Source organism: Hypomesus transpacificus, chromosome 25 (assembly GCF_021917145.1).
Source record: "Hypomesus transpacificus isolate Combined female chromosome 25, fHypTra1, whole genome shotgun sequence".
Lineage (NCBI taxonomy): Eukaryota > Metazoa > Chordata > Actinopteri > Osmeriformes > Osmeridae > Hypomesus > Hypomesus transpacificus.
In genome coordinates this window covers 4,575,208-4,600,617 of record NC_061084.1, presented here as the reverse complement: position 1 = coordinate 4,600,617, position 25,410 = coordinate 4,575,208, and the positions used below count along the sequence as shown (strand labels likewise).

The window sequence follows — 25,410 nt, the reverse complement described above, 5'->3', positions numbered from 1 at the left end:
CTCTAGGACTCAGTTGAGGGGGTGAAGGTTGAACATGATGGTTACAACACAAGGGCTCTACACTGAATAATTGCGGAGGCACGAGTGGCGTGGTTGCCAACATGAAGGGCTGGGTGGAAGGGAAAACTGGGAGAATCTGGGCTTGTTTATAATGAGAACAATTTGAGAGAATATACCATTTACTTACATCCTAACTATTAGGTTTGCTGCCGGCCAAACCAAGGCTATAATGTAACTAAAAACAGATCAAAGCCTCTCTCTCATGGTCAACATCCTTGAGTGAACCATCTTTAGACAGCCTGAATATCTCTTTGATGTAGCCAGTGTGTGTTAATATATATATATATATATTCCTATGAAATTATTGTTTTTTATTTTTTGCTGTGACCAGCAGCTCTATAGCTCGCTCTGCTGATAGGTTGGTCAAACATTTCCTTAGTGGCACATGGTCACACCTCTGTATATATACGGTGCTCTAGCATTCCTCATTCTAGAACCCAGACTCTAGCTGGAGATTGCAACCTTTCAACATGGTTATGAACGTATCTGTGGTGGATCAAAAACGTTGACGCTACGATTGCATTCCCAACAGGAATAAATGCAGTTGACTGTTACTTTAGAACTTGTAGAGCTTAATAAACTGTTCCTGTGATAGGGATTGGTTATGGACATTGTGGAGGAAATGTGATGTTCTATGTACTTATGTTCATCAAAATCAGTAGTTGTTGCATTACTATTGCTCTCGTGTAATATCCTTCTACACATTCACTTATAGTATTCTGTACTGTGATCAATGTCCATTGTACAGGCAATGGGCAGCTGCATCCAGTTAACTGAAGGGCACATGTGGTTCGACCCTTAAACACCTTCTACAAAGATGAACCACAGAAAGAAAGAAATCAACCTGATAGGAATGTTAAGACATGTTAATACTGTACAATACTGTACAGGACTTTCCACAGAAATATTCCCCAATCAGTACCAGCCTAGATCATCTGGAGTTGAAGACTGCCCTGTAGCCAGAACTACATGTCCCATGAATAATACATGGAAAACTCCCTGAGTTTCCAGTCAGCTTCATCCACAGTCTGAACCAGCAGCCATTGTTTACTTGAATTATAATACCTTTCAATTTTAAATTAATACAATCATTTCCACACATGCTTCTCTGTGACTCTGCAGACGCAATTAGAGTACTGGAGGAAGTGGAGGTGCATGTAAATGATGCTGTCACATTCAGACCGTCTCATTCCACATGATGCTATACTGTAAACAGTAGTTACATTAGACTTAATTCAATTAATTAAAACAATGGAGATTAGGGAGAGTTTGTCAAAGCCTTGTTGTTTTTTTGAAGCAGACTTGAGTTGTTGTATGAAGCAACTGGGATGAGGCCCGAGGGACAGACATCTACATAACTCCTGTCCCGAGTGTGGCCCGGGGGAATTCTAGCAAGCCACGTTCACTCAAAAAGCACAGTGACGATCTGAAAGATTTACTGTCCAATCGTTTTCCTTGAGCAGCTGTTCCCCCCTGAATTCTGATAGGGTGATGAAAATGTCAGTCCCCTCGTCTCGCGCTGTCCGTCTCTCAAGAGCCCGTGTGTTTGGTGTCTGGAACATCCCCGTCGATAAAATGGAGGTTGGTTGAATTGCGGTCACGTTTTCCATCTTGGTCTTTTTTGCCTATTTGACACCTTTGTCTGGAGACATTTTGTTTCAAGATGTTTACCTCATTAGGAAGTAAATCTCTGCAGCACTTTTATGGTGATTCAGTTCCTATTCCCAAACCATTCAAATCCAATAAGTTAGTGGGGAGGAGCCGTTTTATGATTTCAGATAAACCCATGATGACTCCATTAGCATTTTTACATTGCTTTAGGGATGCTGCAATGCATGGTGGGATATTGCAAATTAAGTGATGGGGGAAAGGGTTGGGCTGGTAACACATCCAACCTCATCCACACAATCCAACACACCACGACATCAACACAACACAATCCTCACTGATTTACCGCATCCCCGCACAAAAAAACAAGCGTTTTTACATGATATCCTCATAAATGCACTACCATTTAAAAATATATATCAAAACAGTATATATTAAATATTTAATGAGGTTTTAATCTCTGTGTGTGTATGCTAATTCCCTTGCCCACAAAGGGTCTTAGGGTGTCTTGTGAAATGGGGAGGGGAGGGGGGGGGGTTTGAAATGTGCAATAACCCGGCGAATCGATTTGTTTGGTGGATGGGGGGTATTCACTGGGGTGTGCCTGCTTGATGATTTATGGTTTCCAGGATGAATTTTTCTATTCTTGCCAATAAATGGTGCGTCTCCCTATCTTCGAGGGGATGCTTGATTTATACTTCCAGGCAAGCCCTGCGGCGTGGGTATTCAGAGTCATTCCGCCAGCCAGGGGTTATGCTAAACCTTCATTTCGAGCGATCCTGTACGAGAGGGGATTGGGTCGCATAATTTTACACGGGGGGTCACAAGGATGTATTAGTATTAATCAAAGTCTTGGGAGAAAATGAGCATTTTTCCCGAGGAGAGGTAGAAGGTGTGTGCGCGTGTTCGTACGCCCACAGTCCAGGGGTCCTCTCAATCAGCACGCCAAGAGCAGTAAATCAAGCGCGCGTGCACAGGCACGCAGACATTCCCGTCGCAGATACATCCGTGTGCGATGCGTGCACATCCGCAGCAGACTCCATTTGAAAGGTGAAGGAACATCTTCACCTGTGCTCTGCTGGGCTCCTCGACGTGGAAGGAACGGTTCGTGCTGAGACAAGAACCCACATCTCCAGAGCGCGTGCCCCCAGATTGTGGCCCCAGATATCGGCCGGCAGCACCACTCAGCTCTGCTTCAGAGAGGCACAAAGGGCATGCAGGGCAGGGAGGGGTGATGCTATTGGTTCAGTATTTCAAAGCGCCGAGTCGTGTTAGTAACGTACAAAGAGGAGTGACTGGTTAATGTTCAGATTGAACGCTTGGAAAGTGGTGAATGCAGCCACATGCACTGTGTAGCAACAACAAGACGATTTGAATCCAGTTTGAGGCTTTGTCGCCCCTTTTCAGCGGCCTGTCGAAACTCTGGAATCTTCCAAGGAATCCTGACAGAGAGACGCCTGCGTACATTCCAAGCCTTGTGCACACCCAAACACACGCACACACACACACTTTTGCATCTCCCTTTTAAATGCACAGATATGCACCCTTTTTCTAACTTACCCATGGAAAGACTACACAGTCAAACACACACAGACACACACATAGGGCTCAGATTTTTTTCATTTCCATTCACTGTTACCATAGTAACTCCTAATGTCCAACTCCAGTGACTTTGTGCTTCCAGCACTTTCTTTTGAAAGCCTTCACGACCCCACAACACTGCATTCCACAGCTACAGTCACAGCTACCCAGGGCCCTGCTTATAGTGTTCTTTAACTGTTAATTACCCCCCTCCCCCTCACACAAACAGACACACACACACACACACACACACTCTACAGAGGGAAAGAGAATATGTAACCATGCCACCTAAAAATCCTCTCTCTCTCTCTCTCTCTCTCTCTCTCTCTCTCTCTCTCTCTCTCTCTCTCTCTCTCTCTATAGATATATATATATATTTATATATATCTCTTTAAAGCTGCACAATTTCTCTGAAAACAAATCCCAGCATACCCGTAAGTAGTCATTACTTGAAAAACAGTCAGCGAGGAGCATGACTTAGCGTGTCCACATCCGCCCACTCAAATCAATCCGCTCTGCATGGACCCCTTTCAAAATGGCCGCCTTTCCTTCACGCGTGTTCGGTGACTCATCGCGCAGCAATCCCACCCGGTCGTCGTCAACGTATCCTCTCACTGTCACGGGGGGGAGGGGGCGGTGTTAAACCTGTTTCCGTTCCTCCTCTCAACGACGAAAAACGGTCGCTCGTTAGTTCTTAGTAACCGTCTTGTTCGATCGAGGGGTTCAACGTCGATACAGCGTCCCAGCTCGTCCTGCATTGGCATGCCAGGGGCCACGGTGGGTCTTAAGAAAGTGTCTGGCAGGATTCATGGGTGGGATTAAAAGCTTGGCCGCCTTGAGCTCTTCTGTCTCCTCCACGTCGATACGTCTCTCGGGGCCGCGCTCGCCGCAACTTTGGGTGGAGCGGAAAGTAATTTACTGAGCCTGAAGGTCTCGATTTGCTGGCTGAGACGTACTTATTCCCAAGGTGGGAGGAGATAGCATTGGGAATATTCGAAACCTGATCTGAGGGCCTTATGAGAACGGATGTTCCTTCGCAAACACTCACTTGTAATGAAACTGACATATTGATAGAGAGTCATCTCTCTGTGTAGATGTAGAAATCATGGTTCTGTGCTTCCAAAATAGCAGATGCTTGGCGCTCAGTGACATATTGATTAGACATTTTTTGTTAGTAGTGTGAGAAAAGTAATAGTAGCCGATAGTGAGGTGAACAGGGGAGGTGCATAGGTAGACATGTGTTTTTCACCTCCCCCAACCTCCCCTCTCGCTCTCCAATTCTCTCCCTTTCTGTCTCCCCCCTTTACCTCTCTCCATCTCTATCTGTCTCTCCGCGTTAACGGAGGTGACCGTGTGCATCGCCCCGTGTGGCGGACACTGTTGAATTTCTCAAGCAAGGCCCGAGACGTCTGACTGTCTTATGGTTCCGACGTGTCTCCCAAGACAGGGTCTGGGGAGGAGAGCGGGGTGGATGGGGCGGTGTCACATCTCCGAAAGCACAGTGGGCTGTCTGTTTCTGCGTGTTCCTCCTGTGCTCGTATCGGCTGATCCCACCGCAGGCCTGTCTCTGTCGCGACGACTCCTCAGATATTCAAACGAGCTCAAAGCTCGTGAACGGCACCACTCGGTACAAGCCCAGACCTGGTCCTGGTGGTACACGGTGCCAGGACAAGCTTCTTGGGACGCTGTTTAGTATTCTGACCTTCACCCACCAGATGTTGTTCCTGCCGCGAGTCAACAGCGTTGTAAACAACAATATTGGGGAAACAGTGGACAGCGTCAGTTCCGCTGTCATCCCAAGGTGACATGATGGGAAGTCTGATTGAGTGGCGACAGAGTCGTCGGTAAACAATTTCTTGCCCTCCCGCACTTTACCTCATTCCCTCCGGCTTCCCTCGCGCAACGTTGTGCTTCCCCCCTTTCATAACTCATACTCCCCTCTATTTTACCAGTTTTTTCTTTGAAGAAAATCTCCTTTCTCCCCACCTTCCCTTTCTCTCTCCCTCCTTGGTCTCTCCTGTCCCTGTCTCCCTCTCTCTCAACCCCCGTATTCACCTTCCCGAGGTGTCGTAGCGACAGCAGCAGCACAGCAGCGAAGGCCAGACAGCGAGACGAGGCTGCTATTCGTCATGAGTCATCCGGTCGTGCCAGGCCACGGTCCAGTGACAGAGGCTCCTTAGAGGGAATGAAGGGACTCATGAATATGAATGCCATCCAGCGAGCTAGTCGGAGCCCCCCCGCTGAGATATATTGACACACTCTCAGTCAGAGAGCAACCTGCCATAATTAGCTTTTGCAAGCAAGTGCGGGCGTCGGGAGGAGAGACGCCACTCGAACCCGCCGGAACCTTCCTTTGCGTACGAGAGATTGCCGAGTTGGAGTTCGTACAAGAACACAGGGTCGGGCCGCCCGCAAGCGAACACGCCTGTTTCGTGGCGAATACTTATAGAAATGTGTTTTGTTGGAGGCTGATGATAAAATGCAGGAAAAACAAGATGAACTGCTCTTTTGGTTGACTCCTAAGCAGCAACGCCTTACCTTTCTTTAGATGATAGAAAGATAGAAAATGAGAAAAGTTATTAACAACTAATTATGTTATGTTAATGATGCAAGAGTTAATCAGGTTCAACAGAGTCCTTGGTAACCATGGGGCAGAATCGGGAGACACTCCAAAAGGTTAGGAGCAGGATGTGAAAAGGTCATCATTGTTTATCTGGAAACAAATTAAGAAATGATCCGTAACTTCTCCCCTTAAAACAAATCAATTCCGACTTGCTTTAATCTCGTAACGATGATGAAAATGGTTTCATTTCATTCACTCAGTCAACAGATACATCTCCGGCACAGTGAGAACTGTGCACTCACTATCCAGCGCTGTCCACATGCAGAGATTTCCACAAAGCACTAGACAAACTGGAAATGCAATCCTGGGGCCTGTATTAGCATTTTGAGTATTTCAGCAAGGCTTTCTATATGTTTGGAGTTCAGGGGTACAAACTCATCGAATATTCAATCCCACGGTCTCGCTCGATCAAAGTGAATTATGCAATTGAGGTATGAAACATTGATCAGAGATGGTGTCATCAGTTTTCAAGTTTAAAGATTGATAGTTGGCTCCCGCCAGTTTCTTGCAAATCAAACGTGTGGACCTTTTGAAAAGATTGCGATCTAAAACGACTAACTGCGGCCTTTCCAACCATGTCAGAGTTAAAAACTGCGACGTCTGCTGGGAGGAAACAACTGGAAACGTAACCCGTTTCAAACAGCCCGTGAGGGAGACGGCTTGTCAGAGACGTGGCGTTAAATGAACGTCTGCTGCCTTGGAGCTGTAAAAGCAATCACTGCCCTGCACTGTAACCCCCCTTCCTCCCTCCACCCTCACGATACAAAACTGGTCTGGAAAGTGTTACACCGGGGGGGGGGGGGGGGGTTATACAAGTCATTGGGGAGGTGCGCTGCATGCTTGAGAAGGAGTGAGAGAGAGAGAGAGAGAGAGAGAAAGAGAGAGAGAGAGAGAGAGAGAGAGAGAGAGAGAGAGAGAGAGAGAAATAAAGAAGGAGAGAAAGAGTGGTTTGGGATAGAGAGAGGGCTTGGAAGCAGGTGGCGTAGCAGTCGATCTCACTCTGGCTGCCCCCCTTACCACCCCCAGCCCCCGATCCCCACCCCATCTCCACCCCCGAGTGCCTCACCCACAGGACCTGGCCAGTGGCCACCCATTCATGGCCGGATTAAGCCCCACCAGAGGGTCGTGAGGATTGAGGATTCGAGCCTGAGTGGTCGAGCGGGATGGGGGGGGGGGGGGATCAATCACATGGAAAGATTATGTGGAGGGGGGGAGGAACTGGGAAAGAGGTATGAATTCAAGAGGACAAAGGAAACATTTCTGCCAAAAGATAAAGACAGAGAGAAAAAACAATTATAAGGAAAAAGAGAGGGGGGGGAGTACAAACGGAGAGGGAGAGACAGTAAGAGAGAGAGAGAGAGAGAAAGAGAGAGAGCGCTAAAGAGAGAGACAAACAGACAGAGAAACAGAGGGGGATTGAGAGAGGTAGAGATCCTCATAACTGTTGAGCTCGAACTGGAGTCCATCCCAGTCCAACAGCTTGAGTCACCGTTTGACTGGGACGGGGGCCTCCACACTGGGCCCGCACTCCGACAAGATGAGCCCCCTCTCCAAGGCTCAGCCAAGGGTGCACCGCCAGATAACACACACACACACAAACACACACTCCACACAGGGTCACAGCTGTGGTACACTGAGAGCGAAATGGAGAAGTGTGGAATCATCGAGAGGAACTGGCACAAACCGAGCATACGCTCGCAAACAAACCCAAAATACCTCCATCACATAACAGTTCAACGTCCTGATTATGATGCTCGATGCAAATGAGGGGAAAACCCATCAACAACATCAGCAGAAAGCGCAGTTTGTTGTTATGTGAAAGACACAAGGAATACATAATGATTAGGTGATCCAATTCCAAAACAAATTTATACAGAAGTTTAATTTGTGCTCACTGGCCTAACTAATGACCATAGAGAGGATATCAACATGATATATTATTGAGAAAATGAGCGGAGTGCCTTATCTCATGGTGAGTGGCGCTTTCAGTTCAAGGCAGAAGATGAAGTGGGAGGCAGCTAGCCCTATGATGAGGTCATTCCTTAGGAAATGAAAGAGGGAGGGGGGAGGAGGGATGGAGGGGTCGACCTCCGACCGCCCCTCCTCCGTGTCGGCCTATGACTCTGAAAATGATGTATGGTAGGGCTACAATATGGTAAATACAAGACGGGGCTTTCAGTACCAAGGTAATTTACACTGGGTTCAATCAACCGGCGAGGTGTAATGAGACGTGAAGTCTCGTCTGACGCCTGGGGGAATCCATGACTCGCCCCGACGTTACCCATCCAGGTGAAACTCCCGACGTTCGACGTCAACTAGAGAACGAAAGCCAGTTTTCCTCAAAGTGCTCCCGCTGCATGCGAGCGAAAGGATGTGTACCGGTAGGGTGGTGGTGTGGGCAGAGTGTAAGAGTCTCAGGAGGGCTAGCAATCATTTGGAGATGAGACGGGGATCATCGGAGCATGGAAGTATGTTGTGTTTTTCATCTCGGAAGCAAGATGAATAGCCAGGGAAGTAACAAAAGGTCAAGGGAAGTTGTCCGCCCGCTCCTCCGAGCGGGAAATAAATAAAGAATATCATACCAAGCGAATTACGTCAAATGAAATCGACATCAAATGAATGTATCCTCCCACCCACCAATTAAAATGGAGGAGAGACAGAGAGGGAAGGAGTCCCGCAAACAACAGAGGGAATTATGGGAGTGGGGGGGGGGGGGGGGGGCTCACTCAGTGGGCTGGTGCAGCACCTGCTCCTGTCTGAATTAGCTCTTTCTTTACTGTTTTGACTCAAGTGAAACCAGCCTTACCCTCTCGCCCCCCCACCCTCGCCCCCACGCTGACAAATGGACTGTGAAGTCCTCCCGCCATTTACTTTCATTAGCGCCAATGTTTAGCTAGCGATGGCGGCGCGAGCTATTAATCTGACAGAGTTTCACCTCAGACCTCAGAGTCAAGGTTTCCAGAGGATAACGTACCGGGGCGAGGAAGAATAACATCTTCAACTTTTTTCCCCCCGTTCGAGCTGTGGGGCTATAACCAAACCCCACGGGTCATACAAAGCAAATCAAAATGGCTGCTGAAACAGGTCTCTCAACCAATGGGGCTACCTCAATTCACCATCTCTTGTTTCCGTCTATCCCTCGAGACATATCAATCCGCTCCGCATGGGGGAACGACCCCAGAAAAATACTTTTTCCACCGCCGGCTTCGACCTCCTTTCCCCTTAATAAGCACAGACTGTGGTCTGGTCCCAGACCTGGAACTGGCCGTGGGCTGAAAGGTTAGGCTGCCAGCCTGAAATTTACTGCACCTAATTGGCCAAATGGAAATGCGGCGGGATCTTATCAAGCTGGGTTGAGGGGTGGGAGGCAAGAGGCAGGCAAGGAAGGCTGAGAAATGAGAGAGCTTAATGAATGTCTGATGATGTCATCCATGGAATGGGAGGGAGGGGAAGAATACTGTAGAATTAGAGGGGGACGGGGGAGGGGGGAAAATCTCTCTCAATGTAAAAAAAGGCTTTATGGGAAAAAAGGGATGTAGGACTGTTGAAAGCAAACAAGCACAGATGGGACTGGGGTTTACATTCCTAAATTAATAATAGAACTCTGGATTGCATTTATTACTTTGCATGTCCCGGTGAATTCTGAAGGGAAGATTTCTCTCTCTCTCTCTTTCATTATTATTTTATCCCTTCACATATATCACTCTGTATTCTCAGGAATGCGGCCCAGTTTCGGTTTCACAGGGCCGGCATTTGTCTTTCGGATTAACAACATGCCACTAGCTCACGCTGCGAATACTCAGCCCGGTCGCCGACAGGTGCTAAACACCACTGAGGTTATCAGTAGTGAACTAGCCTGATTAATAGGTATTATGGCCTTCGGACCCACACCAAAACCAAGAAGGATTCATGGGAGGGATAAAATGGCGTCCGTGAGGAACTGCTCTGAGCTGTTAACACAACACAAAAAAGACTGTGGCGCGCACACATACCTTACACAGCAAACGACGCCTTTAAGCGTCAATACATATGCACAACACACAGTCAGCATATGAAGGCCGTGCGCATTCCCTTCCGAATGGCTCCACATCAAATCCCCAGGGTACGGGTGGGCGAGGAGCACACCTCATATGCAGTATATTTGTGATTCCGATCTTAAACCCCATGCATAAATTCGCCAAGGCGTCTCTTTGTTTGAGGAGTTAAAATGCTAATGCCCGTCTTGACTTTAAACAAGGAAGGTACCGGAGGGAGGGCTTTAAGGGTCATGCATGGCCAATGATGGGACCGTCGGCTCATCCGCCCGCCTCTGTCGGCTCTCCATTCATAGCGGTGGGTGGCTGGTTGCTTCCTGTTCGAAACCCTTTCCATAATCTGACTGAGTGCTTGGCTGAGCCATTATATACAGCAGTGCTTTCGATTCGATTTATATGTATTTGAAATAGCCAAACAACGCCTTTGGCTAATCCCGTTCGGCGTGAGAGCAGAATAGGATGATGCAGATATCAAAGCCAGGAGGAGGGGCTTAAGCAGGAATGAGATCTTATTCCAGACTTTCACCTGTCGAAGATACCTAAAAGGTCAACTTGTTTCAAGGTAGAGAATATGCAATGCTCTTGACGGATGGTCTGGGAAAACCTCTCTTCAAAACGTAAAAGACACAGCGTGGTCGCAAAGCCAAAATAGCTTTTAAGTTGCCAACTTCAGATCCGTCTAATTGATGTCGGCGAGAGAAATATCCTGCCTACGCTTGTGAAATTGGAGTTATACACTTCCTTCATACATTCTGCCCCATATCAGCGGGCTTCATCAAACGGCTGAACTTTAATTGCAGTTCCTCCAACTTTCATAAGCTGAAGAGAAAGAAACGAGGGGGGGAAAAAAAGATGAGAGATATGAGGAAGCACAGGAGGAGGATGAGAGAAGCAGTGGGATAAGGACAGGGTGATGGGGTATTAGGCAGATGGCAGGCGCTTTGTTTGTGCCCTGTTGAACTAGCAGTCTTATCGGGGGCAACTGGGGACAGCTAGCTCACAGTGCGTGCAGGAATTTCCAATTTACTTGGACTTAAAAGGATATGATCTTAGCGTGTGCCCAGCGGTACAAGGTCTTCTTTCTACTTAGTAATGTCCCGAAGTGAGTCCTTTTGCCGTTACATCTCCTCTAGTTGAGAATCTGCTGCTTCAAGATTTACATACACGCACGCAGATGGATTATATTTCCTCTAGGGTGATTTTTTTTCCTAAGCAAAGTGGAAGTACCACATACCACATAGAAGTGTGATGTATTCCAACATATGCAATCTGGGAAGGAGCGCTGCCAAAACGAACAGGGAAGAATTCCAAGTTGAGAGCATATCAGATTTGTTTACAACTGAGTAAGACATTTGGTTGAGGTTAATATATCAACTGAAAGTCTGGCCTTTGCCGTCTGTGTAATGTATGTTCGTGGTGCGGCATTCCGGTCCACTCTGTTGAGAATGGATTTGGGTAAAGAGAGATTAGCTGAATAGTTTATATGTGATGTATTGTAATACGTACACCATCACATTCTTGGTCAATCCAAAAGCAGGTCATAGGCCGAGGATGATGACATCTTGATGGGCTGACGAGAGGAACGTCAGCGGAGGGGAAGCCCCTGATCACCTAAACCTCCTTCTCTCTCCGCCAAGAACAAGGGTTTGTTTTGTTGCAAATCGTTTTTGTGTCAAACCAACTGGCAACGTGATAAAGTGGATGATTTTCTGACTGTCGCCCCCCTCCCCATTCAATTGCAATTGTCCAATGAATGTACTCTTCACAAACATGTTCAAGTTCATGGCAACACTAAGAGTGCAGAGACACTCACACTCAAACACAGGCGTTTGGAGAAGCAAGCCCCTTTCACCGCCGAGAGCGTCGCCCTCTCACCTGAGGGGCCGGCCGCGCGTCTGATGAGAGAAAAAGAGCCAGTGGTCGAAATCAGGCTCAGACATCCAATCAAGAGCAGCGAGGTTCCTCGACTGATAGCGGGGGACGAGGGAGATGGAGGAAAAAGGCGAGAGAGGGAGAGAGGAATAGGGAGGCGATTTGACCCTCCCTCTCATCCAGGGGTCATACACAGGCCTGACACAATGCTATCAGCCTTCCCTTAAGGTGCGCGGCGACGTCCGCAGAGATGCCGGGTGATATATGGCTTTGATATCGCCAGTAATTACGGGGCCGCGAGGCCGAGAAGCCGTGGGGAAAGATAGAGGGTGCAAAACAGGGGGAGGGGGGGGGGGTGCTGATGAGAAAACGGATTGTACAGCTACATTTGTCTTTTCTCTTTTTTTTCTTTCTTTTTTTTTTGGGGGGGGGGGGTGTCTGTGGGGCTGTTTCTCCTGACACGCTGGCACCGCTAAGGATGTGTGTGTGTGTGTGGGGGGGAAGTGTTTAGATATGACTGTTCTGGATGCTGAGCTGCGGCCTGTGGCACTTGAGAAAAATACCCGTGCTTTGAAGGGTTTATTGTAGAAAGAATTCACCGGGCCCCAAACAATAAAGGCTCCAACCGATAATTAACATGGAGATTCGTGGTAGCATCGGGCTGAGTGGGTGAAACTGCCTCAGATTACAACGAAAAATGTGTCCCCGATAGCTCTTGCTCAAAAATGGAACGCCATTGTCCACCTTCCTCTCCCGACCTAGCTTCCCCCTTACTGGAGGCAGTCAGAGCAGCTGTGAGCCGGAATGGCCGCCGCCGCCACCTCAAGCCCCGGCGCAGAGGAATCAGTAATGACTCAAAGCCATTCATCCTGTCAGCGGCTTGGTGGGAGACAGCCTTCATTTTGAGATGCATTACGGCACTCGCCGGCCTCGGCACTGCACTATCACTCAGGCTCCCGCCATTAGACCTCACTTAAAAGGCTGTAATGGAACCAAACACCTTGCTGGAGGAGGAGAATGCTCACTTCCAGTCTCGGTAGCCCCTTCTCCGCCAGGCGTTTCAATTACATTCTTCGAATATCAATGGTTGGCTTTAAATAGCGAGGTGCGAAGGGGGGATGAGGGGGGCAGATTTGTCGCGCGGGCAAAACGCGTATTGACAGATAGCCGGGCCGGTGACACGAGGCTGTGTTTTTGCGCGTGATGGATGCTAGCCCGCGGCGCGGCGGCCCCGAGCCCGCGGCGAGCACCGTCCTTCAGCAGGGAGGGAATGATAACTGAACTGTGGCACCAGTCACTACGACTTAACCTGTGGCAGCTGGAGAGACAGGTGGCACACAGCCCCCCCGCCCCGCCCCCCCCCCCCGCCCCGCCAAAAAAAAGGACAAGAGAATCCCGGGAGGAACGTTTCATGAATGAGGGGGAGGAAGATGGAGAGAGGGAGGGAGGGAACTAAGCCAGGTAGAAGTATCTGGTACTGGAGCAGAGGGAGCCCCTGTCCCTGGACCATGTGTCATTGCCATATCCATTTAGGGGAAGTGCTCTGACTAGCAAACCTTCAAGCACAGACACAACTTTACACAGCCTTCTTTTTGGCAGAAATATAAAGCAGTTTTTTGGTAGGTTAAGACACTCAATAATCTCAACAAATAATAAACGCAAAAGCTGACAATTCAACAGTTTGGCTGATATTTCATATATTTATCTATGGATTCTTGTCTTTTTTTTTACCCGCCCTACAATACTTCTAAATACTATGCTACATGCTTGTTATGTAATACCTTGCTAATCTAATCCGACCCGGTCAATTGTAATCTTGGGAAAAATAAATAAATAGATGAGCAAAGGAACGTGGGATTGCTCATAAGTATGTCAAAGACGCCATCGAGTTATCATTCCGGTGGTGTATTTCTGTCACATTATCCAGTGATTTATTTTATTCCCAGCAGTCTCTGTACTGCTTTTCATTTAGCATCAACCTCGGCATTATACGCCATCTTTGAAGAAACTTCTCCTTTTTTGTTTGTTTTTGTCTCCTTTTTTTTCCAAATGAGCTTAGCCATCGGGTTCCTAGCAACAGCTGTGGCAGCTTGGTGAAGCTGGGGGCGAGGAGTGTCGCACTCTCACCAGGCTAACCAGGACATGCAGCCTTCACATGCTAATGTAGAAAAGCTGCACATAGGAACCCCCTTCTCACCACACTTCAGGGCCCCCTTGCCACCCACACCCTCCTGCCCCATGCCAACTGCCCCCCCCCCCCTCCCCCTCCCTCAGAGACACAAAGAGAGTGTGTTCGGAATAGGCCTTAGCTGCCTTGTAGCGTTGTGAGTCGCCCCTGCTAGCCCCGCGACGCTAAAGAGCGGAGTGGTTTCGCGCGAGTGCGCGCGCTGCTAATGTGGTTCTCCCTCCGGTTCGATTCATGGCGGCTGTTCACAGGGCGGGCGGTGCGAGGACAAGGGAGCTACAGGGCGGATCAATTATCCAACGATGTCGAGAACAACCGCTGTTTACGCTTCTCACCCCACCGCGTATCTCATCTGCGTTGTTGTCACGCCGACAGTGAAGAGGATGCTGTTAGATAGTGTGCCAGACGACATTAGCATTCTCACGGAGGTAGAACGTGGAACAGAGGTTTGGAGAACGCAACGCCTGCATAGATGCTGAATAGCAATTTAGATAAAGCTTATCTTGAAGGAGTTCTTCCAGCCCACTCATGGCTGCTTGATCGAGAGGCATGAAGCAAACATTAACAAACAAGACATTTATAGAGCTGGTAAAGTGCTTCTTGTGAACATTGCTTTTGTTTATTTTTTTTTGCAATAATATATAACTTTTTCCTGCACTTAAGCTTAACACGGTGAATTCAGAGCTGGGTATATGTACTTAACACGAGTCATCAAATTGTGTACATGCTCGTAAATCTGTGACATAGCGTTGTGCACTTTCTGTCTGCACTGACAAATAGAGGCCCATTTCCTGCTTTCTCCACAATGTAGATCATAACTCTAGGCAAAGCACTGCTATCTGGCAGGAGAGCTCACCCTGGGAATATTTATTTAGACAAATAAGAGATAATGTATTCAAATCATCTCAAATGAACATTGATTTCCATCACGGCAAATTTACGGCTGCTTTCAATTTACAGCCAAGAGACCAAGATGATTTGCCTGAGAGAATGTTCCAGACTTATTGGAATTCCTGACCTATTCAAGCCAAACCACTGGAAATGCTTCTGGGCAAGACTACAACACGATGCCCAAAGCGGGAGTGATAATGGTTTCTTTAAACAACAAACATTTTTCTCCAAAATACAGCTCAACAGCTAAACACCTTCTCCTCAAAATCTCACTGAACTCTAACGTGCCGGAGACATTGCACACACTGGATTATAAAGTGGGGTTTGTGAGTGGACATTCGCGAGTATGAACGCTTTTTCATCATGCCTCAGGAAAATGGAAATCGATGAAGTGAGAGGTGTCTGTAATATAAGTGGGGGGCGGATTATGATACAAACACCAGTGTCTCATAAGAGGGTAGCAATCAATTCCATCGCCAACTTGATTAAATCCAGACATTGTACTGCAACCTCACAACAGCCCATTTGATTTTAACCCTCAACATGCCAAGTTAGGACACATTCAGTATCTGGACCCACGGAGTAATAGAAGGACACAACAAAGGCCAGGCACTGATGTAAGGATGGCCGACGTAACAGTTGAAACTTGAGTGACTTTCTAATACATAAATACATGTTAAAAGGGGTTTTCCGTCACAGGCCATTCTCCCTCTCATGATGATTGTCACGTGCAAAAAATTTGCCTTAATCATAAACATGACAAGTTCATACACTCAACTTATGATTCAAAAGAGACCAAACTGTTCCTCCTTGAATGAAGTAAAAAAAAAAAAAAAATATTCTGTCAAACCTACGCCTAGAAAACTTCTGGCGTGGAGCATACCTTTGGGACATGATCTTGTAGGCGTCGGGCAGGTAGCAGCGCGTGTTCTCCATCTGGGCCGGGTCGGCGTCGCAGATCTTGTCGTCCGTGCGGCCGTAGTTGGCGCTCTCAATCATGATGACGTCGGTGCCTGGGCAGCGCAGCTCGATGGGGTAGCTTTCACACGACAGCTCCCTCCTCACCACCGCCATGGGGATGGGCGCTCGACTGAACGCTGCGGGTTACAGACAGAGAGAGAGAGAGAGAGAGAGAGAGAGAGAGAGAGAGAGAGAGAGAGAGAGAGAAGGAGAGAGAGAATTATGTCACAGGAAACAATGATAGGGAGCAACTTGACAAACAAACATTGTGCGGTGCAAACAACCCGAGGAACCAACTTTGTGATGAAAGAATTGCATACAAATTAACTTTTCGATCGAAATTTGACCCACCGAGCATTCAACGAACGTGGACAAAGAGGGTGAATGAAGTCAAATGGTAACACATGGAAAATTCTAGTATGTGAGGGTCAAGAGTATGTGGGAGGAGGTGAGAGCTCAGGATGTTTTCAGTGGGCGGCAAAACACTTGGTCCAGGCAGGCCAAGAGTGTTGATCAAAGAGCAGTGAGCAGGTCAAAAAAGAAAGAAAAAATTACATCAAGAAGAAAGCGTTGCTGCTCGTGTTACACGCCATGACCAGCCTTGCTGGGGAAAGCAGAGGAGATAACTGGAGTTCAAGAAGCATCCCACATGACACGTTCCCTTCCCAGCCCAACATCACAGAACCGTGACGCTGCATAGAACTAACAACAACACCCATCGGTGCTGGCCTGGCTGCAGAGGGGGTCAAAAAGGTCGCCCTCCCCTCCGAAACTGGTGTGCTTTGTCTAGACGTCCACTGTTTACTTTTCGACCAGCCAAATAGTAAGAGGCCTGGGGAGACAGGAAGCTGGTCTAGAAGTTTCTGCTTTCCCTCTCTCTGTGTGCGTGTGGGTGGCTGGTTGTGTGCATGCATGAGTGTGTGTGTGTGTGTGTGTGTGCATGAACTAAGGGGAGTTCTCAGGAGGGTTAGGTGTTTACAGTGGGAATGAAAAACGAGTGGGAAATGTAAACGTTCGGCTGAGTGACCGCGGGGGGTCCGTGACAGTTATGGATTTTCATAAACACCCCTTAACAGAAGTGTCTGTGTTGCACAGCCAACACTGGACAATACGTGCAGCACGCATTTATCATGCCGGCTGGATAGACAGCCAAGAGAGAGAGTGTATGTGTGTGTGTGTGTGTGCACATGTGTGTGGGAGTATACTCGTCTACGCAGCCCATGTGCCCGTAAACCGTTCGGAAGCGTTTCAGCTTCGCAATGCTCTCAGCTCATTTCCCCACAATCCCGGTCATTAGGAGCGTTCTAGAAGTTGTCAGGGGAACCGCCTAAAAACGACAAGATCCACTCGGCCGTGACCCCCCCCCCCCCAAAATCAGCTCAATAATGTGTCGTTTCATTTAGTCTCATAAATCATTCAGACTCTGGAGTGTGGGCAGGCTAGCCCACGCCAGTGCAGGTACTTCAGTTTCTAGGGAGACGGCCGTCGCTGTCAAACATCACAGACATTTGAATAATTACCTCCGGCTTAGCGGTGAAAGATATCAATTATCTCCCTCTTAATGGAAGGTTTACTCTCCATCCGAGAACTCCCGATCTGGATTGTATTCCAATTCGACTTTCAAATGGAGGGGGGAAGGAGAGAGGGGGAAGACAACTCGATTGGCAGACACGTGCTCGGACGATTCGGCTCGCAGAAAGTCTGTTGTGATTTCGAAAGTAGCCACGCGTTCGCCTGGCAGTTGAGAGAGGAGGTAGAGGTTGTCTGTCGTTTGTGTCTGTTGTCGTCAGAGTACGAGTGTTTAAATATGTCTACAACAGGTTTGCAATGAGTACGCTTCATCAATGAGAGGGCTGAATCGCTTTGATCTATTCTTCTCATCGAACGCAGATTGGATGAATGGAAACCCTAGTTGACATGTCACACGCTATAAAAAGGTTTTTATAGAAACCGCAGGGTGCCATGAGAGGCTAGTGCAATGATTCACAGGATGTTATGGCCCTATCAGACATCAATGAATCATGCTGTTTTCTAGATTTGCTTGCGACACAAAAAGAAAAGCAACACCGCATTATTTCACGCGGAGAGGGTCTGTGTTAAAGCGTCACCCGGGGAGACGTCGGATGCGGTGTCTCAACCTGGGAAGTGTGTGTGTGTGTTCGCTTCGAAAATTCATCAGGGCCAACAGAAATAGAACCATCAAACCCTTCGACGAAAGCGCGGTCCGCAATCCACTAATGTAAGCAAGTAACCGAGTGCCCTATATGTCTTAAATTACCGGCCCAGTCAACAACTCTATTGTAATTACATTTGTGGCCGGAGGTGGTGATTGATAGGGCTCCGATTGCCCGCCTACCACGGCCAGCATCCTGCCTGTGTGCCAGTGTGGCCGTATCGCTGTCTCGGGGCGTGTTCCAATTCGGAATGTCGCCCCCCTCCCTCCTCCGCGCCCTTGTCAACTTTACAGGTCACTTCCCAGATCTGATAGGATAGTTACTTGAGGGAGTATTAAAGTGGCATGGAGAAGTAGCTGTCACAAAGGTATATCCATTGGCTGCACGCTTGTCAAAGGGTGTAAGTGAGTGGAGGGGAAAGGGAGAAGGGTAGCTTTCTGGGACACATATCTGGAGTCCACATACCTCTGGGAATATCATAATGGAGTCTTGGTCCAAGTTGTTCTGTATTGCTCATCTACCAGTTGCACAGCACTTAGTTTGCCTCTCCTCCTCCTACACTTCAGAGACTGTATTCCTATGGAACGCTACTTCTCTCTATCTCCCCTTGTTGGATTGTCCCTGGAAAAGTCCTTTGACAAGCACTGTGCTGAATGGGCAGAATGCGTCTAGTTTTGAGAGAGAGGGAGAGAGATAGAGGGAGAGGGGAGAGAGAGAGAGAGAGAGAGAGAGAGAGAGAGAGAGAGAGAGAGAGAGAGAGAGAGAGAGAGAGAGAGAGAGAGAGAGAGGGAGGGAGAGAGAGAGAGAGAGAGAGAGAGAGAGAGAGAGAGAACTTCACTTGTTAGAACTTGAGGGGTCAGCACGGTTTTCTGTTCATCTGTCTGTTCTGGTCCTTCAAAGGCTCATTGTGTGAATTCTGCTGAGCCCAAGTCCCCCCACGACACACACACACACACACAGACAAATGACACAATTCCTAAAATGAATATTTAAAACAATGCAATTACTCGCCAAAAAGGGCATGGCAAAAGGTCACTGAAAATAACAGTCCTCGGGAAATGTCGCTCTTTGCGGAGCCCTCGAATCATTCAAAGTGGGCGCCCGAAATTGAAAAGAAAAAGGAAAAAAAAAAGATGATGAGTTCTGATTGGGGACCTTGAACAGCGATTTCCTTAAGTAATGAGGGGAAACGTCCTCCTCTTGAGGGGCTGAGATGCAGGGGTGGAGCGAGGGGCCCACGGGGGTCACTGAGAACACGCCCCGCCCCTCGGCCCTCCCTCCTTCTCCAAGCGCCGAGCATTTAGTCTCAGACAAGCCAAGCCAGCAATGACATTTAAAAGTCATCATTAATATCAAAACAGTGCCCATAGGGTGGCACACCATTTCTGTTCATCTGCCAAGAAACTGAGGAAACGCGTCAGATATAAGGATCAGGGTGTGTGTGTGTGTGTATTGACTGACAACTTCGCCATTAGGGAGCTTGTTTGTCAAAACGGGATGCCCTCGGCAGGCTAAACAGACCTGCTACAGAGACAAGACAAGTTCCCCTTCCCCGACCAGATTCTGCGTCTCCTTCCAGACAATTACGCTATCTCCAATTAGACTTATCATCGGATACATGCCGAGTACGACCCAGTGAGGGAAAATATGTTAAAAAAAAAGAAAACCTGATAGCAGATACGATGTTGCATCCCGGGAGGCGGCTAGTTCCCGTCTGCAGTCTACACAAACTGAAAAATCGAGGGGGCACTGAAGAGCTTGGATTAAATTAAATTAATGAGAGACGGAGGAAGATGGAGGGTAGAGAGAGAGAAAGAGAGAGAGAGAGAGAGAGAGAGAGAGAGAGAGAGAGAGAGAGAGAGAGAGGGCTGATTCAACTGATCAAATGTCTGTCTCCTTATGCCATTTTCGGCTCAGCCCACCAAGCGGGCTGATTAATTAGTGCTTGAATCATGATGTCATTATTCGATTACAGCTATGGGGGCCTGCCACACCCCCTAGGGGCCTCTGCGGAGGACGGATTTGTGGGACCTCCACTGAGGTAGCATCGTAACACCCTACCGTTGATGCAAAGGACTTTGAGATTTGAGGAACAGGCCTCAGAATATGTTAGAAATATATTATTTCCAATAAATACTGTCTATCTTTAAGAGAGGAAAAAAAAACTCTCTTCTATCAAACTGTTCTTTCAAGTAAAAACTTTCACCGCAGGCGTAACAATTGCAAAACACCCAGACAAAAGATCCTAGCAAAATGCACAATTGATTGACATTCTTCCAATAAACCATTTCAGAAGTGTGGAAGGAAATTGAAAAGTAGTTTTCAATTCAAACACGCTTTCTAACAAGGCTGGAGGGCCTATTGCAATATCAATTGTGATCAGCAGTTAAAGTTTCAACGAAAGTGAGTCGCTGAATGCCCAAATGAATGAATTGCTACACTGTTTATGTGGAATCTGAACCGTGTAAAACCGATCCAACAAAAAGGAGATGACGGGTTACAATAATGCTACAGATAACAGGTGTGCCCCAGTGCCTGCTGGGATTGACAGGCCTCCGAGATCAGGCTAATGGCTTCCTGAAGCCTTGACCAATCATGTGGTCGAGCTCAATCAGCGCCGGCCGCTCTAATGGGTGAAACGAGGGGAGCGCCGTCCCCACGCCGGCGTAAACAGCAATTTGTTTTCTCTCGCCTCCAACTGACACTCACTGAAACACGGTCTGGCAAAACACCAAACCACTTGCTCGTGTGTGTGGGTGTGTGTGTGTGTGGGTGGGGGTTGACAGATCGGGGATGTGTGAACACATGTGGCCCTCCACCTGTCAATCAAGCAGGCTGTCGTTGCCAGGGGGGGGGGGGAATTGCCCCTGCAAATTAGCACGTGGTAGCTAAGTCATGACGCAAGTGTAGGAACCAAAGTCAAACTGAATATCAATTTAATCTCAACACACACTGCGAAGAGAGTAATTAGCTTATGTTTATAGCAGATGCAGTTAAGTGATTTAATTAAATGATGTAATAAAGTTCAAACTCATGCTAGTTTTAACAATCCAGGCAATCTTTTAGACTATCAGAGTTACATTAGATATAGCCCACGAATGAATTTTGAAAGAACATCCTTGCTAATTTGGAATAAGAAGCTGATTCAAGTCAGAACACATATTAACAGAGACAACATCGTGAACAATAAGCAACATACCACCAAGCAATGGTCACTGGAACACCTCAATCACTACAGATTCACACACATGTGAACATGTGAAGTGACCCTCCATCCTATGCTAACACTTCATTGAATTATTAACAATTCACCCAGTGTCCAGATGTTTGAGTTGATGGGATACTAGAGGGTGAAAGTTGCTTGTGAAGATCTGTGGGACCACTTCGCCGTACGTACTTGTTTTAGGTCGACGCAGATTAAACCCCAAGTACCCTACGAGCAACTGAATCATGTCCGATGCTTGGAAACTAGACTTGAATTTCATTCCAGTTGAAGATTCTAAGCAGCTTCTGTTCACCTGATCCATATTGAAACTGACACTGAGCCCACAAATCTGACTTGGCTGTAAAGAAAAGGTCGTCGGCCTATGTACCTTTTTTCATGTTGGTCTAAATCCAACACGTCCCAGCACGTGTGCTTTTCCATTTGTTTTCTCTTTGCATCAACAGACTTGATGTATGTGTCCCGTTGTATTAATTTGACGCTGCACCAACATTGTTATGGTGTTCTGTATGCACAGTAATGTTGTGATGCAAAACAATGCACAGCATTTGTAATCCACATTCACTCAAACGACTATTTATATATTTATAAACACAATGGATCCTTGTTTTGCCCAACTTCCCATCTCAGTTTGTCAGATATTTGATTCATTTGAAGGTAATCAGATTTGAATGATCTGATTTTGGCTAATCAGCTGTAACCGTCAATGACTACATCTGTCAGATGAGGCTGTCGCGGTAATCCAGGCCCAGGGCGGCCGCCGGAGGCCTTCAGGGCTGAGGACGGAGGCTGTTGGGCTGAGGGTAGAGGCCAGGGCTGAGGCTAGAGGCCAGTGCTGAGGGTAGAGGCCACCAGGAATGAGGACGGGGCTGCAGGCTGTGGCACATTCTGCTTCGTCACACTGTCATTGTTTGGCCTCCCCTCCCTATCCCACCACCCCCCGCCTCTCCACCACTGCCCCCCCACCTCTCCACCACCGCCCCCCACCTCTCCACCACCACCCCCACCTCTCCACCACCGCCCCCCACCTCTCCACCACCGCCCCCCACCTCTCCACCACCGCCCACCACCTCTCCACCACCGTCCCCCACCTCTCCACCACCGCCCCCCACCTCTCCACCACCGTCCCCCACCTCTCCACCACCGCCCCCCACCTCACCACCACCGTCCCCCACCTCTCCACCACCGCCCCCCACCTCCCACCACCGTCCCCCACCTCTCCACCACCGTCCCCCACCTCTCCACCACCGCCCCCCACCTCCACTGCACCAATCCCCCCACCGTGCCTCCCAGTTGCTTCAGAGATGTTGTTGGCCAAAGTGAACTCCCCTCATCCCCTGTCACACCACCCGGGCCAACATACACACACAGAGCGCTTGTGCACACACATTCACGTTTATTTAAAGCACCATCACAGTGGCCAGGGAGTGCATTCAAACACACACATACACACACACACACACACAGACTTGCGATACCTCAAGAGCCGACGTGACTCAACGTGCCCTTGCTGTGACACAAAGTTTAATTGAGGTCAAAGAAAGAAACAAAAAGATGCCTTTCCTGGGTGAAGAAAGAAAGGGCTTTCTCCACTGTGCTTTGTCTTTGACGCTGCCAAAAATCAAATGGCAGCTCCTGACAGCACACAGGAAGCAGGAAGTAGGGACTAAATATAACCTGGGGAAGTAAGGAAGACTCTTCAAACAGCCAAAGTATCGTCAAAAGTATTGTTTGTGAAAAAAGTATTGTCTGTGAAATTGATGTCTGCCACGTTATTTACGTCAACTGAACTGCAGTCCACGCATTCTTTTCCATGTTTGGGGACATGCCAACATTCAGACAAAAAAAAGGACTGGATTTTTGTTTCAATTTTTCACCATGGCAACCTGTGAGGTTATGCAAGATGTCACTCCAATAAGACACGACTCAGCTAACCTTTTGAGTGGCTGAACATGGCATGTTTGTGGAAGCTGGAGCAGATCTCTTAGCACTGCCTGGCTACCTGTAAGAATTCCCTTATCTACTGTATTTCCTGTGTGTGCCACTTTAAAGAGATTTTACATCACAAAATAGCGAAAGGGCCAAGGAAAAGTAGTCTTTGGTACTCTAAAATCCATAGAAATTGAAAAACCCAGCATGGATGCAAGCCAAGCAACCTAGACACCTTGCCACAACCCAAACAGAACAACAGTATCCTTACATCTAATTTAAATGTATCAAATGAGAGTTTCATGCATTTCCATTATACAATGGAAGTATATCAAAACACCCCAAAAATCTCTGGATATTCGTATGTTTATTACAAACGTTCATTTGTAAGTATGTAATTATGTAAGTATGTTTATACTTTTTTTGGCACACAGGGATGGACAGGAAACCATGCAAACACTGTGAAAAGAATGTTGTTTTTTCTACAATAGCACAGTAATTGTTCCACAATGAGCACAAATCGATCTCGGCCGAGGCGCTAACGTGCTAGCGTCGGTACAATGGCCTTTCCTCCAGTCGCGACAACATTCATAATGGTGTCGCTCAGCCTTAATGTGAAATGAAGTGCTATGTGGAGCTTCGATTGTATGAGGGTGTCATTGTCGTATTGTTGGGTGGCAATTGGGCCCTGATTCTCATACGAGGACAGTGAAAAAAAAACACTTAATCCATTTTGACCTCAATCAGTCGATTCTGGAAAATAACTACCAGACATGTACTCTCTCTTTCTCTCTCTGTACATTACAGTAAGCTGGTGGTATGTTCAAATGCAGCTGTGGGGGTGGTGTGTGTGTGTGTGTGTGTGTGTGTGTGTGTGTGTGTGTGTGTGTGTGTGTGTGTGTGAGAGAGAAAGCAAGCTTGAGAGAAAGAATGGATTACAGATTTTACATAAAGGTTGGTTGAGAATCGGTTCAGAATGAAATCTCCCCTTGTGTGTGTGTTTGATAAGGCTGAAAGGAAGATTCTGCAAGACAAATGTGGCAATATCCTCGTTTGGAATGAGAAGGAGGGGATGTTTATGGGGGTTGAAGAGAGAAGTGTTCCATATCTAACCGTTCCTCTGCTGTTTCATGAATACTGAACGTGTGCCTCACCCTGGCAAAAAAAAACATTAAAACGTTGGCTTGACTTCTGATTTATCAAATACAAAAAATACAAAGATGAGGATGAGATAAAAGATAATATTTTTTTTCTGTTTTCAGTCTTTCAGTGGAGCTGTAGTTGTTGCTGTATTCCATATTTGTAACATTATTTTTCACTGCAATATAACATCCAAAGGATGAACATAATTTATACAAATTACAGCTGGAAGCTGTACCGTTTACTTACATAATGAAGAAAGGGAAATTATTCAAATGTAAAATTAAAATAGTGAATCAATGCATATGTACATATTCCTTTTAATTAAGTAAACTAAGACACATTTCTGGAACACTTTTACTGACAGACAAAAAGTAAGTACACTAATTGTTCCCCAATATGAGTGTGTGTGTTTGTACAAATAGCATCAATATGATCGATAACCATCCACATGAACCTCTTATGAGGAACAGTGAGTTAGGTGTGTTCATCCACATGTACAGCAGAGGGTGTTCAGTTGCCCTGAGGCCGCAAGTGGCACCGTTGATAACAACTGGATCATAAGGTAAAACCCCCCCCCACCTCTCCGGGGTACTTGAAGAGGGAGGGATAGGACACGGTGTGGTTGCTATGGAGAGGGGAGAGGGGGGGGGGCACGTGCCCTTGGGACGACTGGGCTGTTCCTCACCAAGCTCCGCTGATGTGGGCAGGGTGGCACCATTCAAGACAGATTACCGTACAAGCACGATGCATGGGGACAGATTAAGCCTACACACGGCAACTGGAGTGCGCCCCCCCCCTCCTCCTCCCTCCTCCTCCCCCCCCCCCCCATTCCTTGCACAAGCTCTCCCTCCCCGAGGCTGTGGAAAACGTGTGGGCGGCGCGCGCGTGTATTGCGCCCCCCCCCCACACCCCTTCCTTCCACCGCGGGAAAAAATACCCGGCTCTTACCTAATGCGGCCCCCTCTCTCCTTCCCGCTCCCCCGGGGGGGTGACACCACAGACCTGGAGAGGAGACACGCCCATCTGCCCGTGATGGAGGGGAGCGGAAGTGTCTCCCCCCCACCCCCCCCACAGGGACGGGGGACCCTGTGTTTTGGGGTGGGAGGGGGGAGTTGTTGCGCTAGCTG

General features: G+C 47.8%; 1 protein-coding gene across 7 annotated transcripts in view; it reads right to left on the bottom strand.

Moving 5' to 3' along the window:
• LOC124486930 (adhesion G protein-coupled receptor L3-like) overlaps positions 1-25,410 on the bottom strand; it is a 175,589-nt gene that overhangs the window by 91,323 nt on the left and 58,856 nt on the right. For all 7 annotated transcript variants that reach the window (XM_047048808.1, XM_047048815.1, XM_047048806.1 and 4 more), the window contains exon 4: positions 15,738-15,951. In XM_047048808.1, the coding sequence (XP_046904764.1) occupies positions 15,738-15,951 (214 nt within the window). The remainder of the gene's footprint in view (positions 1-15,737; positions 15,952-25,410) is intronic.